At 39.0% G+C, this 18431-nt stretch overlaps 1 protein-coding gene across 5 annotated transcripts in view; it reads right to left on the minus strand.

The window, feature by feature from the left end:
* The window catches only part of KCNT2 (potassium sodium-activated channel subfamily T member 2), a 332217-nt gene extending 315878 nt beyond the window's left edge, over positions 1-16339 (minus strand). For all 5 annotated transcript variants that reach the window (XR_014781450.1, XM_084794038.1, XM_084794037.1 and 2 more), the window contains exon 1: positions 15741-16339. Coding sequence is in view for 4 of the 5 variants with exons in the window: in XM_084794038.1 (XP_084650164.1) it covers positions 15741-15835 (95 nt within the window). In the remaining variant the exon portion in view is untranslated. The remainder of the gene's footprint in view (positions 1-15740) is intronic.
* Between the last annotated feature and the right edge of the window lie 2092 nt (positions 16340-18431).

The following is an 18431-nucleotide window of genomic DNA, read 5'->3' on the forward strand; positions in this document are numbered from 1 at the left end:
GTTATCCCATCCCTTGTATCCTCCCATTCTTCCCTTCTTCCCATTTTCCCCTTATTCTCCTCCCCTATGACTGTTCCTGAGGGGGATTACCTCCCCCTGTGACAATACAGGCCGTAAAACTTTAAACCCCTACCCAGATCTAGCCAATGGTCAGAACATTCTCCACAGTAGAGTGGAGAGTGGGATATGACTTTCTCACATACTCTGGTGCCTCCCCTTTGACCATGTCCCCTGGAGGGGGAGACCTGGTGGCACTCAGAGGAAGGACAGCAGGTTACCAAGAAGAGACTTGATACCCTATTCCCATTTTTCTGATAAAGCACCAGATAGATTTCCAAAGTGGCTGTACTAGTTTGCATTCCAACCAGCAATGAAGGAGTGTTCCTTTCTCTCCACATCCTCGCCAGCATGTGGTGTTACTTGAATTTTTGATCTTAGCCATTCTGATGGGTGTAAAGTGGAATCCCAGTGTTGATTTGATTTGCCTTTCTCTGATAACTAACAATGCTGAGCATTTCTTTAAGTGTTTCTCAGCCACTTGATATTCCTCTTTTGAGAAGTAATGAAAACAGCATGGTACTGGCACAGCAATAGGCTGGTGGATCAATGGAATCAAATCAAAAACCCAGAGCTGAATCCACACACATTTGGTCACTTGATTTTTGACAAAGAAGCCAAATCTATTCAGTGGAAAAAGGATAGCATCTTCAACAAATGGTGCCAGTCTAAATGGATGTCTACATGTAGAAAAAAATGCAATTAGATCCATATTTGTCACCATGCATAAAACTCGAGTCAAAGTGAGTTAAAGACCTCAACGCAGAACAAGAGACATTAAATTGGTTAGAGGAAAAAGCAGGGAAGAGCCTGAAACACATTGGCACAGGAGACAACCTCCTGAACAGAACACTAACAGCTCAAGCCTTAAGGTCAACAATTAACAAATAGGACCCCATGAGGCTGAGAAGCTTCTGTAAGGCAGGAGACACTGTCAAGAGAACAAAGCGACAGCCTACAGACTTGGAAAACATCTTCACCAACCCTACATCTGAAAAAGGTCTAATATCCAAAATATATAAAGAACTCAAGAAATTAATCACTATTGTTTCTAAACTGAGATTTTGAGGTCATTTAGCAGCAATGAACGCCTTAGTTCTTTATGTGCTCCATCCCAACACCAGAAGTCCCAAAGCATCCCTAAGTCTTGGTGGTGATGTGATTTGACAAGGAAAATGTCCAGATGTAAATCATGTGGGCACACAGTGGTAGTTCTGACTCTCAGAATGCTGAAGCAGTAAGATTTGAGAACATCCTGGGCTACAGAGCACAACCTTGTGAAAAACAGGCAGGCAAACCAAAAGCTTTGCTTTTCAAGGCTGAATCAAATTATCACATCATGGGAAAAGGTTAGGAATTTTCATGTCCTTACCAGAGGGTCATGGTGAAAGAAGGTGCAGTGGTTATTATGCCATCCGTTCTATGAAAGAATACGAGAACATTCTCTCACATTGGACCATTTTGTTTGTCAAGCAAAAGGTAGCTTACTTGAGAAAGCTGCTCATAAATAAAGGACAACATCAAATTCCTAAAAAATTGCAATTTGACTCGAAGCTAGAGTTTGGCTTTTTCAGTAATAGTCATACTCTCTGATGACCCTCCTCTCTGCAGAGCATACACACTTTCCCCCCATAAACCAGCTCCTAAAGTTTATTTATACTAATCAAAGTCATCAAAATCTTCAGAGTTTCTAAGTTCACCTCAGTCCCAGAGACTGAACATAGAGGCTCTAAGAATCTGTTGCAACTTAAAACAGATGTGATGGAGATTGATTTCCATTCAGAATTTTAGAACACCGAGATAGGAAAGATGTTTTCTTCAAGGCTGTCAAATACAAATAGCCAAAACACTAAGAATGTAACATTTATATAATTCCTGATTATGTCATGGTTCTTCTTGCTATAGGTAATCTATTGTGTATATGTGTAATAATGTATATGTAAAAAATAAAAATGTTTAATTAATTAAAAAAAGAATCTGTAGCAAACTCTGTGCTTTTAGGTTTGAGCAGATAGTAAGTATCTGACAGAATTCTAGTCAATCAACATGAAAGTCAGTCCGTTGGGATACATCCACTGAACATTTCATTGGTGAATGAGTTAACACAAGAGCACTTCCAATTCATGCCTTTAGCCACTGTTATTGTTTGACATATCTGGACCATGAACCAATCAGGCGAAAAGGGGAACAGGAGCCTGGAAATAGGCCAGTCATGGCAAAAGATGGACTCTAAAATCAACCTGAAGCAAGAGGATTTGGCCATGAACTTATATATGACTTATTGCTGGAATAGAAATTGAGGCTGTAGAAACACATGAATGCACGTACATCAGAAAAGCTCAAGCCATGAATGTAATATACATGCTGCCCCATGAAATGGAGTAATTCCATCACTTGGACATGATAAAGTGATTGATGCCTACCAGTGCAATGGCAAAGGCCACATAATGATGGGCTGTCATCTGATTCTAAGACTCATGGGTAGAGAACCCTAACTGTCACTGGGGCTCTAGCCAGTGTAGGCTATCTCACACCCTGCCCATCCACCTGCCTGCTCATCTTTACCTGAACCTGCTCTTCCTTCTCAGGACGTAGTTCTGTCCCTTTGTCTAAACAGCTGACTGCATCTTCCTTCTCTACCTTGACTGTCCCATGGTCTGATCTTTATAGCAACAGCTTCTTTCCTGCCAATGGCTAACTCATGATCTTCTCAATGCAAGTTGTATTGTATTACTCTCAGCCTCCTTCTGAGACCTCTTCAACTCAGCTTGTATTTGTTCTGCAACACTGCATATGCAGGTAGATGGCCAGATTGATTGACTGATTGATATTTACTGTGTGGTTGTGGTACAACAGTTAATATTACTTATTAAATTCAAAATAAAATACTACAGCTGTGTGCTAATTTGATTATCAAGATAGAAAGGATTATCTTGGGCAATGCTACCACTAAAACCAACCCACCCTGGGAATTTAGTGTTGTTCAATAAAATCTGACACTGAAAACTTAGACAATTGTTCCTCTATTTCTAGCATGGCACATGTATGACCATATTAATTAGCAAGGCTGCCTGAACTGAATTAGCTATAGCTTACAAAATACTTAAATAATTTGATTTCTATGAAAAGCGTTTGGACGCCATTTAGTTCAATTCTATCTTTACATAGAAAAGTATGTGATTGCCCTAATAACTCAACCACAGTGGGAATAATGCAAAAGAAATGAATGTAAATGGATTTAAATTCAACATATATATATTGAATTTATACATTCTCATATACATGACATATATGATGTGTGTGTTCTACACTGTGATGGGCATACATCATAGTCTCACTTTCTCTGTGTCAGCTCCAGAATCTGATCAGAATTTCTACTCTTAGGCAGCAAAGTATTCAATAATTGCCTGATTGTATTTTCTACGATGAGAAAAGCATAAGAATATCTCATGCTTTTAAAGACATTAAAATAGGACACATGCACTCCATTTTCCTCTTGCTTGTTCAATTAAATAAGATTTACTCAATACTGAAAATAAGTGGCTAAACAGACTCTTTCTGGGAGTTCAGATTGTACACCAATCAGACTGCAGCATTGCCCTCTGCCGCTTAAAATACAAGACTGATAATAAATTTCACTGAATGAACATAACAAAAACCAAGACAGGTTGCTCCTCCTTTCGAGTTTCCTCTCATCTCACACCTACAACGTGTCCTGTCCACTCTCAAGTCTCATCCACATCAGCAAAGTTTCTCATTGGGCTGTTTTTCCTTTTCACCTTTTCATTACGACTGTCATCCCATTCAGGCCACTAGAGTCACTGATGGAGCCCATTCATTTTTCTTGAAAACTTTCTTTGCACAGACTTTGGAAATACTCTACTAAAGTTACTGCTTTGGTCATGCAATGCGCTTATTCAGAATCTTCTGCCAATTCATCTGTGGAGAACAAAATCCAAACTCTTTCACTTATAAATTTTCCTACGATCTTCCACCAAGATACAGAAGTCTTTTTCACATACACAGTGGTTTATAGTGGTAGCATACTTACAGAGTTTTGTCCTAGAACACACCCTGCAAAGGATCCACCCATTATATCTTTGAGCTAAATCAATATATGAATTTTAATGTGTAAAAATTAATTTCCTTTGGGAATACTCTTTCAAAGAACTTTGTTTTTCCATTACTCCTGTCTATGTGGTGTATCCTAGTTTGTGTGGCACATGTTTTGTTCATCTTCGCTCCCTAAGTGTGAGATCCTATCCTTCAGGTCTATCTCAATAGGTACCATACCTCACGTTATAGAAGTCAGCTCATTTTGAGCACAGTTTAGTGTGTGCAGGGGAACGTCCTTTTTTCTTCTTCTTACACATTCACTACAAAGAAGATACTTTTTAAAAGCCACAGAAAGACTAGAATGAGCAAGACGCCACAGCACTGTAAGCTTAGCTTCGGCCATCCACTTCTCAGGGAGAAACTTGATTGTATACTCCTGGGGGTGACTAGTTTCTGGTTGTCTTCTGTGTTGGAGAAAAGTTGCAAGTGCAAAGAAGCTTCTCTCTCTGGTCGTGAGAAAGATGGTGATACTTGAGCAGAAGTGGTACAGCGTGTGGCAAAAACAAACAGGAAGGAACGAGATGGGCACTTAGCACGAGAACTGAAACACATGAGTCATTTTCTCTTTCTCAAACTAAGCACCTCTATGCACCCCAGGCTTGCCCTGAACTTATGAACTTCCTCTCTCAATCTCCTGAAAACTGAGATTATAGCTGTGTACCACCAGGAATATATGGTCTAAGATAATGTGGATTCTCTCCAAGCACTTGAGATGTTTGCATCTTTTTCCTCTAAGATAACTGCTATTCATGCTACCAAGACAAAACTAAACACACCCTTAAACTATTATGATCATTGTTTCTCAATTAAAAATAAAAGATTTCTTTAAGACTTAAGGCATACACACAAAGTACCTTTCTGTTTAGCCCAAGCAAGTATTACCTCTGCTACCTAGCACCATGTGAAACAGCGTTGATCATTGACTCTACCTCCACATTCCCTTGTACGAAGGCATGGATGGCCTGCTGCTAAGCTCCCAGGTAAATTTCTGAATTCACTTTAACAGTCATTTCAATTGTCACAGTATGAATTGTGGACTGAAGCACATTCTGCTTTGCTATTTCTGAAGGAAAATTCCTCGTGAATATTAAACTGGGTGTTGGGAAGACATTTTCAAGTCAGATGACTTAAACTACAATACCTGGATTGAAAATGTGCATTAAAACTACTTTATTTCTACAGGATGGGGAAAAATAATACCTTGGATTCAAATGACCTTTTATTTCCATTATAATAATACGTCTATGCAGTGCACAAAGATATTCACAGATGTGCCTTAGCTTCTTTTATTTGGGTAAAAAAATGCTAATATTATAAAATTGCAACCCCTAATGCTTTCAGGTAAGCCATTTTATTAACTAGTGTGGGATTCAAAAGGGAATGGAGGTACGGCTTTTTCCCTAGGAAGTCATGGCTCTCCCCTATAAACTGCAAGCAGAATCGCAAAACTACATGCCCTGCAGAATACAGTAACTCTCAAAATATGGAGAATTGATTTCAAATATTTCATTAGTAAGTCTACTTCTGCAGCGACTTTGAAGTCAAATCATGAGAGAGGATGACATGAGCAGGGGACGCAAGAAAAGCTCCAGCCATGCTAGAACACAAAGACCCCGAGGCACACATTGGCCTGTGAGAAGAGACATGGTTTCTGTGAAGAAGGGGGGTCGTGATTAAATTTCAAGAAGTATATGGTAAGAAGGTTGATGAGTGAACAGCACTGCATGCTGAAGGAACAGTTTGGTTGTAACATCATAGGCAGCAATGCTATAACCGGCTTTGGAACATGAGTACTGTATAGTAAAATCGTGTTTGCGAAACACGTACAGGGAATAAGGCTTGGGTTAGGCTGTGAAGCTCTGTATGTGGCGTGCAGAAGGCTAGCTTGGAATGAAGAGGAACTCAGGGAAGCAGAGCAATAACATAAATAACAAGCACCGCTCAGACATGACCATGCTTAAGTAAGCTAAGAACTAAACAAGCTGTCAAAGTAACAAATTCTACTCTAAATTTTTGAAATGGAGAGAACTAGAGTGATTATGTCCTTACAGAGTGTAAACAGATCAACAGAAAATATGTTCTAATTTTATATTATGAATACCATAAATAAACAACCAAAAGATGATTACAAGAATTATGCAGTTAATATAAATCCTATACATATACAGCTGTGTATACACATCTACATGTGTCAAGATATATGGGGTCATGTAAATAGCTAAATTCAAACTGCGACCACACTTTTTTTTAATGCTTGTTTGCCTGCTTGCATTTATTTATATAATGTGCATGATGTTCTGTGCATGTGCGCACATGTGCCATGGTACATGCATGAAGATCATAGGACAACTTCTGGTCAGTTATCTCCACTATGCTGATTCTGGGGCTCAAACTCACGTCATCAAGCTTAGTGGAAAGCACCTTTACTTGTGAACCATCTTGCCATCCCTCGACCAAGTCTTAACATACTATTCAATTATATAAATGTTACGTTGGGAATTTGTGAATAAAGGGTATAATACATGCATGGCTTTAAGTGAACAGTTCTTTCTAGACACACCAGTGATTGGCAGTGAGGATCCTGGAAGCATCTTGTAAATTTTACTGTTCACTTATGAATGGAGAACAAGTAGCAATGTTCCAGAGAATCACTTGTCTTTAAATGAGAACACCAGGGAAAACTGGATTTCTCCTGAAGTAGTTTATTTCTCATCCTGGAAAGCTGATGATGTTGACTAACTTTGCGACCCATGTCTAGGAACTATTTGAAAACCCATGGGATTCATACTGTGCACCAGTACTGCTGCACCCAACCAATTCTGGTCCATATTCATCATGCTATATTACCTATGTATTTAATGCTACAGTGTCTATTTCTAGAAGCCTCTGCCAATCTACGGAACAGGTGAAGCATATTAATAGATCAGTCTCAGCACTAAGTTCCTAATCAAGCAATCACACATGCTCACAATTAAGCCCCAGCATATCTCTGCAAGATATTTTTCATTATCACAAAGACACTGGCTAGAAAAATGAATTGTACTGGGGTACAAATACTTCAGGGACCAGAATGTGAAGAAGAAACCCTTGAAAATTCTATGGATAAGAACAAAACTGTCAAAAGTAAGATAGTCAGTGGAGATTAAACAAAGCAGCGAAGAGTTAACCCAGGCCAAGGCTTCAGAGGCAAATCCTTGATGAGTTTCATTAAGTTAACTACAGAATCTTAAATAATAAGGTTTATTGCCCTATGGTCGGTATTACTTTATTCTTTCATGTATTTTTTTTTTCATCCTACCCGTTGTGGTGTTATAGACTTTACATTCTCCTTGTGTGGTAAATTACTTTTACCATATTTCAAATGAAGATACAGCAATCAATCTATAAAAAAAATAAACACAAATTGTTGTTTTAGTTGTTGTTCTAATTTCAGTATTCATTCTCCAGACTGTCAAAAATGCAATAGATACAAAAGGAGATATATTATAGTCTCCTATATATATACATATGTATATACATATACATATACATATACATATATATTATCCTAGAAAAGTGGGACCAACTTCCAAAAACCCTAACTTTCTTCTAGAGCTGATCATTGTAATATTGGTTATGAGAACGCAAAGCTTTTGTAATTTCTGTGTCTTTAAAATCTTCACATTGGTTTACATTTCATTCATTCTGTTGTTTGGGGAACATTAAGCCATACATGTGTTATGCTATAAGCATATTTTGTAAGCATAATAATGAGATTCTGATTCTCTCCCTGTATGTTGAAAGAACATATGTATTTCTGTAGCATCTGTGACTTATCAGTGAAATGAAAACTGGAACAGAATTTCCCTCAATTTGTATAAAAAATAGTAATGCATTTAACATGATTAGAACAAAAGATCCTTGAAATAGTTGACATCTTATACCAAATACTAAATTCAGTATTACTATCCACTTTCTTTGTACAGTGTGTATTTTCAGAAGAAATGGATGAAAAAACACATGAATTCATTTGTGGGAAGATAGACAAGGTACAAAATGATAAAAAGAAAAAAGCTCCATTTGCCAATGTAATTACCACACAGCATGGCAAAGGCTGAATTTATTAACCTCACTCTTCAGTGGTATCCGTTCAGCTTGCTGATCACCCTCCCTGATTCCTAGGAGAGTGAGTGTTATATCCATTTTTTGATGGGCCTGAGACATCAGACTGTCCATTATTAAAGCCCACATCTGACACCTGTGGTTAATAACTAGTTGTTTACAATATGTGGACAATCTAAGAGTTTTTCCTTAAGGAGTTAAACAAGGTTGAAATGTACTAATCTGCTTTCATCCTTACTTACAGTCATTTACAAGATGGGTTAAGCGTGCCCTTGTAATAACAGTCGGCCGTTATGATTGTGTGTAAGGCCCATGCAAAAAACCAAGAACAAGCGGGCCTTTATTTCCCAGCTGCCCCGCTTATTTTCTCCCTCTTTGAGCTTTGAACACAAAATCCCTTTCTTAAACATACCTACATCCTGGGAAAGTGGAAAGCAAGGCAACTCGGAGTTCACTGAACTCATGCACTAAGGAAACAGATGCTGGTTTTAGGGTGGTGCCATGTTTGCTAAAGTGCTGAGCTTTAAAAGCACGGTTGCAAAGAGAGGTCACGCTGACTCTGGACAGGAAAGAGATCAAGAGTTGCTGGTCTGCCACTTGCCAGTGTCCTCAGGGATGAGCTAATCTTGACAGCTGGTTTGTGTTTCTGCTTTCTTCTATTTGTCAAAAAAAAAAAAGATGAAGATGAATAGATCGATTCAAAGTTCAACTCAAAATTAAGGAAAAACACGAGTTAGGTCTCTCTTGGCTGCTGATCATTCTCTGCCCCACCACCCAAAACATTCTCTGTAATTTCTTTTAAGAACTCGGGCTTTCTGGTTCTTAACCGCTTCACCTCCAACTCTCAAACCATCTCCACTACCCAGTCGAAAAGACAAATTGAATATAACTAGTGTAGTAATTCATTTCCTTTGAATAAATTTTCTTTTTCCATATATGTGAAGGGATTTATTTGTTCATTCCTTGAAACTATCTCACATCAAAGAGTCTTTTCAAAAAACAGTTTGTTGAAGCTGTCCCCAGTTACGGGGCAGTCAAAGGCCAATTTCTAATATACTCGGTGGTCTGTTTCTGTCTAACCAGTCGCCAAAAACCCAGCATCACTCTGATGCTCTGTTTTTGTATTTGTTCTCAGCAAAGCCAGATTCTCTGTCCATCAGACTCAAGCACGCACTACTCACTTTTCTACAGTGGAATCAAATGGCCACTGACTCCTATGTTCAAACACCAAGAACCTGGAAGAAATTATGATGCTAATTGCCAATGAACAAGCCTTTAAACTAGTGGGAGAGTGATTCAATATCAGATGTGAGTGCTCTTTAGCTCCCAAAGGACTACAATCCTTATTCATTAGTACACAAATGCTTAAGAAAAAACTGTAAAAGCCTAATAGAATACTATTAGAAAAGTTAGCAATATCAATGATTTCTTTTTTTAGGCAATAAAAGTTAATAAGGCAGTTTGGATGATGATGTAAAACTTGTGATTTTAAATGTGGTTAAATTCTTGGTTCCATTCAAAGTAGACTAAACTACAGTTAATTATTTGTTACTCTATATTAACTTTAAATATTTCTTATAGATTAATTTTAAGAGATTATTTAGTATTTATTTTACTGTAGGAATAAAGTACATATATATGATTATATACCGATATATGTTGACATGTATACTTATTTGTGGATAACTTCACAAATGGCAACCACTAATGTTTGTATCAGAGAACATTTTGGACACAGATAATTTGTCTCTATTGTATCCAAACAGAACAATAGATACATATGAGACTTCAAGTCTGACCTGACTTGATGAAGTTTTTTCAGTGGCCCAGCCCACCATCATCTACTTTAGCCATTTTCTGAAGGCTCAAACAAAAAGCCTACGTAAAACAATAGTTCACAATTTCCTGCTCAGACGGGTCTCCCAAATATTGGTTCCTTAGTCAACTGCCCCTGGATTTCTTCAGTTCCTAAAAAAAAAAAATCCCTTGTTATCTCATTCCAGAAGTGCTCAGATAAAGTGCCCCTTACACAGAAATTTTAGATTCCTATGCCACTATTAAATCATATGTTCAGGCCCTAATTGCAGAGTAAACGTGTTTGAAACCTTCCCTACACACTTTGTTGTCTGCTACACAAAACAGCATAGCCCACTCTCCCATTCTCAAAGCACCTAATGGTTTTCCACTACACCTACCATGATGATGTTTAAAACTACTGTGACAAGAACTGTATCAATTGTGACAATGTTCTGACCCATTAAATCCTGCCATGCTAGGCTACAATGGAACAAAAAAGATGAATTTTGTCATATTCCATTTTTTATTCTAATATATCTAATATGTTATTTCTTTGATAATATGGTTAATAATAATATCCATTCTACCTTCAAAAAAAAGTTGAGATGGTAACTGTATTTTATTGTTAACCACTAAGGAACCATCCCACTAGATCATGGTGTTAGTGTTCATTTCTTTTATAAACTGCAACTTAAGTGATATCTGACAATTAATAGCCTTATAAACTGAGTGCCAGTTTATATCAGTGTAGTGGAGAGCAGAGACAGAAGGAAGGGAATAAAGTGGAGGCTAGCCTGGGCTACATTGTGAGTACCAGAACAACCTGGTCTATAGAGGCCAGAGATCAAAAAAAGTAGGCAAGTAAGGAAAGGAATAAAGGAAGGAAAGAAGGAAGAGAGGGCAGGAGAGAGGGAGGAAAAGAAGAAAGGAAAGAGAAGAAAAAAGGAAGGGAAGAAAGTTATTTTTATTTTTCTATGTCCTAAAAATACCCCATGTTCAGTCAAGAGTTGTCAATTTCTAGAAAGACTCCTATGAACAAGAATGTGGCCAGAAGTGGCTGCAAATGGGTGCTATGCATTTACTATTCATATTCTCCATCAAACAGGGTTTTTTTTTCATGTATTTATTTGCTCTTGGTGGAGGTGGAAGATGAGAGTGAACATGCACACGCCTAGAAGTCAGAGGACAACTTGCAAGAACCAGTTGTCTACTTCCATCTTGTCGTTCCTAGGGATTGAACTCAAATCATGAGGCTTAACTTCAACAGCTTCTTCCTCCCGACACACGTTGCTGGCCCTCAAAGCTGTCTTGCAGAAGCTGAGACACATTACTACTAGAGAGGGGAGAGGTGTTTTAATAATGCTAGTGCTGTAGCTGGGTTGACCAAATGCATTTCCCTGCTCACTCATCCAACTATGCTTTCCCACCCATCCTCAAGTAACTGCTCAAGGGAAGGTGTGATGCTCTCTGAATGTTTCGTAACATGTGCACAAGATGGGATTGCTGTGTTCTAACTGGCCCAGACCAACTAATTAGAAAACTCACATTAAAATCTGTGTACGTTTGTCGTGGGGGGGGGTGTCAGAAAAAAAAACTATATCTATACAAAAGAATAATGTTAGAATTCTTGCTAACACTTGAAAATCAATAATATCAATGTGGTTTTCATACCAATATCTACACTCAGGTTTTTTGTACCAATATCTACTTCAGCTTGGAATTCTTTTGCCTTATTTATACTTTTTTTCATGATGCTAAGAAAATATGGGCTTTTATGGATTATATTTTTAGTAATGAATGTTAAATTAGTTATGGTATTACACAAATATAGTTATTTTCACTATATAAAACATTAAAAGTCATTATATGAACTTAATGGAACTTAGAATATTTTAAAAGTGTATTAAGTAATCTAATTTTAAAAGTTTAAAATAAATATAAATAACTACTGTCTAAAATAATGTTATTTGTTATGGGAGATACATTGGCAATGTATACAAATGTTCCAAATGACATTGTAAAAATCCATTCCTTGTATCTAATTTTATTATATACAGTAATATACTTTGTGGAATATTGCTTAAAAAGCTCCAACTACTCTAGTATCTATTCAATTTCTTTGCCTACTTTATAGAGATCTCTTAGGCTGTTGGTTGATTGACTTGTACTCTGTTGAAACCTTCCTTTGGTTCTAATCACCATGAATTTGCTTGCATTAGTTTTAAATGTCACATATAAATCAGGAAGGATATGTTTAAAATTACTGTGGTTGAAATATCCACCCTAACTTTTAAAAACAAGAATGGCCTTAATTAAATAAGTGGCTACAATTGAGACCTGGCCATTAGCAGTCATCGGAATTGTGATCATTCATCAACATTAAGTTCACTGTGTTCTAAACTTTCAAATTGAACAATCCAAAATAAAAGAGTAGATAGGCCAGTATTAACTTGCTGAAGTCTTTAAAACTTGAGACTTACTAGTGCTTAAATGCAGGATAATACTTTGACTCTTTAGTGCTTTACAATTACAGAAACACTAAGTAGAACACACAGGCTCTTGGCATTTCCATGAGCTTACCTATTACAGAATGGCTTCCGTGTGAAGCCAGTCCCTGTGTATGAGTTTACATAGTTGAACAAAGGGGAAATCACAAAATATCCTAAATATTACCCTAAGGATATGCACTGAGGGCCTTGGTCCATTTCTAATTTGTAACATCAGCTTTATTTTCAAGCTAATGAAGAATATCCTACCCAGAATGGATACAGTACTTTCTTGACATTTTAAGATGCAAATTTTTTCTAGAACATAGTCAGAACAGAAACAATCTTGTCAATATTGTTCTTGAGAAAATTCACCTCTTATTATTCAATGAGTACTTCCATACTAAAAAGTAAATGTTTCATTTTTCTCAGTAAATTTTTCTCGAACCTAACTTAATGAGACCTCGACATACAGCAAGCATTCAAATTCCAGGCAAATGGAGAGATAGACCATAAATACACTTACAGAAACCATTTTAAATAGATTTTTTTGTGTTATAATCAGTGTTTCAAAGAACTAAATATGTGTTGTATGCACAACAGGCATCCTCCAGGCAAAAAGTTGTGTTCTTATTCAGCAACCCTCAAATTCATTTCAAAGTCTCACAAGACTAACGCCATCAGCCACTCCCAGCATTGCTGAGGCGAGCTCATACTCAGAAAAGAATACCGCATGCAGATGAGAAAGTGTTGATCATATAAGATGACACTGAGAGAATGTGTTCATACACTTTAAGAATTCCCTGTGTAATACTAGTACAGTCATACTATATGTATTACCTGAGTACCATATGTATGTTGTACAGGGTATGCTCACGCTTATCTACAAGGAGGCAGCATAATATAAATTTTTTTGTGACCAAACTATCCTAAGTTATGTCAAAGAAAAATCTATGATATATAGTCTACACTTTCTCGAGCCAACTTGAGAGGTCATGGCTGCAGCCCACCATGTGGGAAGCTGGGTCAGCAGAATTATGAACTTGAGGCCAGCCTAAACTACATAGGGAGTTCCAGACCACAAATCGGAGCTACTTTCTTTTTACCCAAGTAGGTTACCAACGTTTTATTTTCTCCTTAAGAACACCTCTTCATGCATCTATCATACCCTCATTTATTTTCACAAGCATGTCCTACTAAGATTTAACAACAGTCTTAAAGGAGGGGAAGGGTAGAAACTATCTACTACCCTACAATTAGAACAAAACAAAATTTCATCAGTCTTCTCTAGGATGCCATTCTAAATAGCGGAGATGGCCATCTTGATTCAGAATTCCCCAGAAGCCAACAAAGAGATTTATTTGCATGTTGACACTGATAACAGCAGTCAGTAGGGACATCGCATATGCGGTGTGAAGGCAGTATCTACTGTGGAGAACTAGAATTTTATTGGACCCAATCGAGCATACATGTTATAAATTATTCTGTCCAAGAAGAAGGTACTGCCAAGCTTACAAAACAACTCCTGATTCGTTCCTTGTCACTCTAGCCACCTCCTCTCCACCCATGCCTAGAGTCCTGTGTGATCCTGGAATTACTGGACAGGGTGAGGAGATATTCGTAGAAGGAAGTCTAAACAATATGAACAGAGGCCTCAGCGTATCTGTTGGTGGAGACAGTCTTCCTTCCTCAAATCCTTGGAAGTTGAACGAACAAATGCAGCATTCAATACGTTTCAATAGGTTAAGCTTTCAATGTGGAACTTGTGCTGTTAGCAAACAGAAATGGCATGGTTTACTTACATGCATGAGTTTAAGATCTAAAACAGGAAAAGAGAAGGAGAGGAGTAGAGAAATACAGCTGTGAGTTTTATGTAATATCCAACATTTACTAAGAACCCAAACCATGGTAGGAGCCATGTTAGCACTGTAAACTCATCTAAACATCTTCTAACTATAGTTAATGCTGGCTCATTCCAGGCAATGCCTTCTTTTAGATGCATGGCCAATATCCCAAGAATTTGGTCTTTAAATTTCTTTCAATATGCAAGGTTTTGCCTAAGAAGAGACTCTATGAAAACAGTACCCTCCAAAAAGCATCCATGCACATGTCATTAAGGTACTAATGTGAGACCAAGAAAGATGCCCATAAGTGAAGCCCATGGCAGAATCCCCAGACTATTGGAATATGAGTTAGTACTGGAAAATGAGAAGGTGAGGAAAAAGCAGAGGGCACACTGCCCAGCGGTGATGCAGAAGGGAACTTCAGATTGGACCAATAATGGATCTTTTATCTAATTCAAATAGAACATTAATGCCAAACTGAACTTCAGGGAATCATTTAATCTGCATTGAGAGCTTAGTTATACATACTTAAGAACAAGAAAATGTGGCATGTGATGTATGAAATTACTGTTCTAGAAAGCAATTCAATGAAACATAAAATGTGAAAAAAAAAAACCTAGCCAGAGCAGCATGTAAATAAAACTGCACAATGCTTTAATCCCATGAAACACATAAGCAGTGTTTTGCTAGCAATAAATATTTCAGCTTTGAAACTTACAATTTTGAGGTATGCATTATTAAGATTTAAAAAATACTAATCATGCAACAAGAAACGCTGTTCGGTGTATTTTCTATTCCAAGTGTTCTTGCTTCACTAACTACCTGTTACATATTTAAACCAATTGTCCACCTGAACTCCAAATATTTAAACAGCAGAAAATTCCGGGTGGCAAGCAAACATCTAGTCAAGACAACACCGACAAGGAGTAAGAAAGTGGGTGCAGGAGATTTTTTTAAGTTTCTACTGTGATTTTTCAATTGCTTGGATGCATTTATGAGGTGGGCTAACTACACCAGGGAAAATAACGAGAAACGTTTGACACCGAAACTGCGTGCCATTTGGATGCGATTGTACCTCTGCTTGCAGCCTCACACACAGCCAGGGATGCACAGATAGACAAAACATCGAATACATGTAACAAATGCATCCGAAGAATGACAAAGTGGAAAGAAAAAGAGTTCCTTCTCCACAGCAACTGCTCTACAGAGTCAAAATGGAGAGATGTATAGTCTCTTTTGCTCCCTCAGTGCCATCCCTCTTTCTCTCCATCCCCTCCACAGTCCCCCAGTCTTGCCCGCTTCCAGCAGTATTTGTGGCACACTGCACCATGCCACTCACCTGTCATCATTTTGCCAGCCTTGGTCCCCTAGCAGCAAATCCCGGAATCGGTACCTGGGAGGCAGAGGGGGCACTTCGCTCTCCAAATCAACCATTCTTCCTTAAGGAGTGGGCAACATCCAACTAGGGATGGAGGAGGGCAGCGAGGGGTAGCGCGCGCGCTGCGGAGTGGGTTCTATGCTGGGGAGGGTGGGAGAAGGGCCAGGGGGGGATCCAGAGGGGGAGGGGTCGCTCGGCCGGAAGCTGAGGCTGGAAAGGGGGCCGGCTCCTCTTCCCCGAGGGTGTGATGGGGATGATGCAAACCAAGCCCAGGAGCAAAAGTCTGGCTGCTACTTGAACCAGCGCTGCCAAGGAACCGCCCCCAGGCTCGGCGCCGCCTCTGGTCCCTGGGACCTGGGGGGAGGCGGGAATGCAAAAGTTACTTCACCAACCAAAAAAAGAGAAAAATCGCGCGGTGCCTAGAAAGAGGGCAAGTGGTGGGTGTGAGCGCTGCGTGATGGCTAGGCACTTTCCTGAAAGGCAGGGACACGAGCCTCCCACTAGGGCATCCCCGACAGCATCTTTCTCTCGGGGAGAGAAAGCTCTGGGCGCAGCCGGGCTAAGGCGGGAGCAAAGGCGATGGGCTCCGGCTCGCCCAGACCAGGTCTTTCCTGGCTGTTGCTGAAGGCCCAACCAATGAGCCTCCCCCTCATTAGCATAACACAGTGACGACAAGAGGGTGCCTTGGGGACAACCAATGGGGGCGATCTTATTTGCTGATTCCAGAGCTCCAGACCCTTCCTGGGAAGAGGTGAGGGGTCTGAGGAATGTTCCCAAGTGGCACCTGCAACATGACTGTAGTCGCCTTCAGCTTCCGTGGGCGTAGTGGAAATGGCCTGTTCCTAGGCAGGGAATCCCCGCTCTCAACCCAGGGAAAGTCCTCCGCTCCCTTCCCCCGCCCCTTCTTCATTCTAAGAAAAAGGGTTTGCCTGGTCTGAGGAAAATTGCAAGGCACCCTTAGGCAGCAGCTGAAGAGAAGTATTTAAGTGAGAGCACCCTGTAAGCAGGGCAGGGCAGGACTCCACTGAACAACTGCTGATGCTGTGGGCTTCTAAGTGCAGGGTGCTCCTATAGGCGCAGTTCCCAGGTCAGAGGAGGAAGAGAACTTGGAACCTGGACCTTGGTCTTCCTCAGCTCGCTAGGCTTTACCCTCATGTGGTTTTTTCCTTCAAGAGTGGTACAAGCAGAACAGCAAGAGCCCAACCGCACCTGAGGAAAGGAAAGACACAAGCACTGCTCTGGCTCTTACTTAGGAATCTCAAAGTTTGTTTGTAGGAACAAGATCCTAATGAAAATAGGGCCACGTTTGGAGCAAAACAACTTAATAAAGTCACCTTACCTGAGATCAAGAAACACAGGAAAGTGAGCCGGGCCTCTGCAGTCTTACAATGAGAGGGAAAAGGTACAAATGAGCAGTAGGTAAAATTTTTTTGGTTTGGTTTTTGGTTGGTTGGATGATTTGCTTGTTTATTAATTCGTTTTGATTAATTCTTAGTGGAGACCATTTGGCAGAGAATTCATAAAGAAAGCTAAAATGCAGAAAGAAATCAACAAAAGGGGTGCAATAGCAGGAAAATTTATAGTAGCAAACAGTCGAAGGGGCATAGCTGTATGGCTTCCTTGTAGTTTCCGCTTCAGGCTCAGTCTTCCAGACTTGACTTATTAGGCGTGCCTTCTTTAGGTTTCCTGACTCTCCCAAGCGAAGTGAACCTGTTGCCTTCTTCTTCTGAATCACTCAGACTTCATTTTGCTAATGGTGTTTATCATATTCTGACCTCGTAAGTGATTATCTGCATAGCTTTAATGTATCTTTTTGTTTGCTTGCTTGTTCAGAGCCTTCAGAATAACCAAATCTTGCCCTACAAATATATTCGGAGTAAGTAATATTTTAAGTTAGAGCTAAGCTTCTTAATTTGCACTTTTATGATAATCTTAGTTGAGACCTGAGCTTTCAGATAACATTACAGAATGGAATGATTCTGTTAAAAAAGAATAAGTGAAGATCTGCTTGGCTCCTAGTGCACACATAGCCAACCATTAAGGACACCCATTGCTATGAAGTTTCCCAGTGTGCTGAATTTTCTGCTCCATAAAAATATGATCAGAGTAAAAAAAAAAAAAACCAACTCCCAATTCTCCAACTTTAGAAAAGAAATTTAAAAATAACTTCATAAGAAATACTATCCTGACATTCTTAAAATACAGCAATCATTATCAAAACTCAAATTTATAATTGAGAGACCTTTTTTACTATTTTTCCCTTTTGTGACAGACTGTTTCTTTTGTCTTTAATATTTGGTTGTGGCTCTCCCACCTGCCTTTTACACTTCTATTCCTTTGTTTTTTTTTTATCATGTCCAGGCATTCCTGCTGTTACAACCTATTTTCCTGCTCCAGGCTTCACCTTGGTCTCTCTCTTCACTGTGTGCTACCAGTCTCTTATCTCATCTCTTCACGTTCTCTCTGTGGATGGGAAAGTTTTAACTCTACTATGGCACGAGAGTCAATTGTAAGAAATAAATTAAAACTTAATGCTATATAATACATTTCTAAACTATGTAATTCAAACTAGTGTTTGTAGGATTTCTTATACAACTCATAGTGTGCATGAATGGGTGAACAGCAATAGAAACAGTTCTCTCTCTCTCTCTC

This window comes from Acomys minous (assembly GCF_964271855.1).
Source record: "Acomys minous genome assembly, chromosome: 1".
Taxonomy (NCBI): Eukaryota; Metazoa; Chordata; class Mammalia; order Rodentia; family Muridae; genus Acomys; species Acomys minous.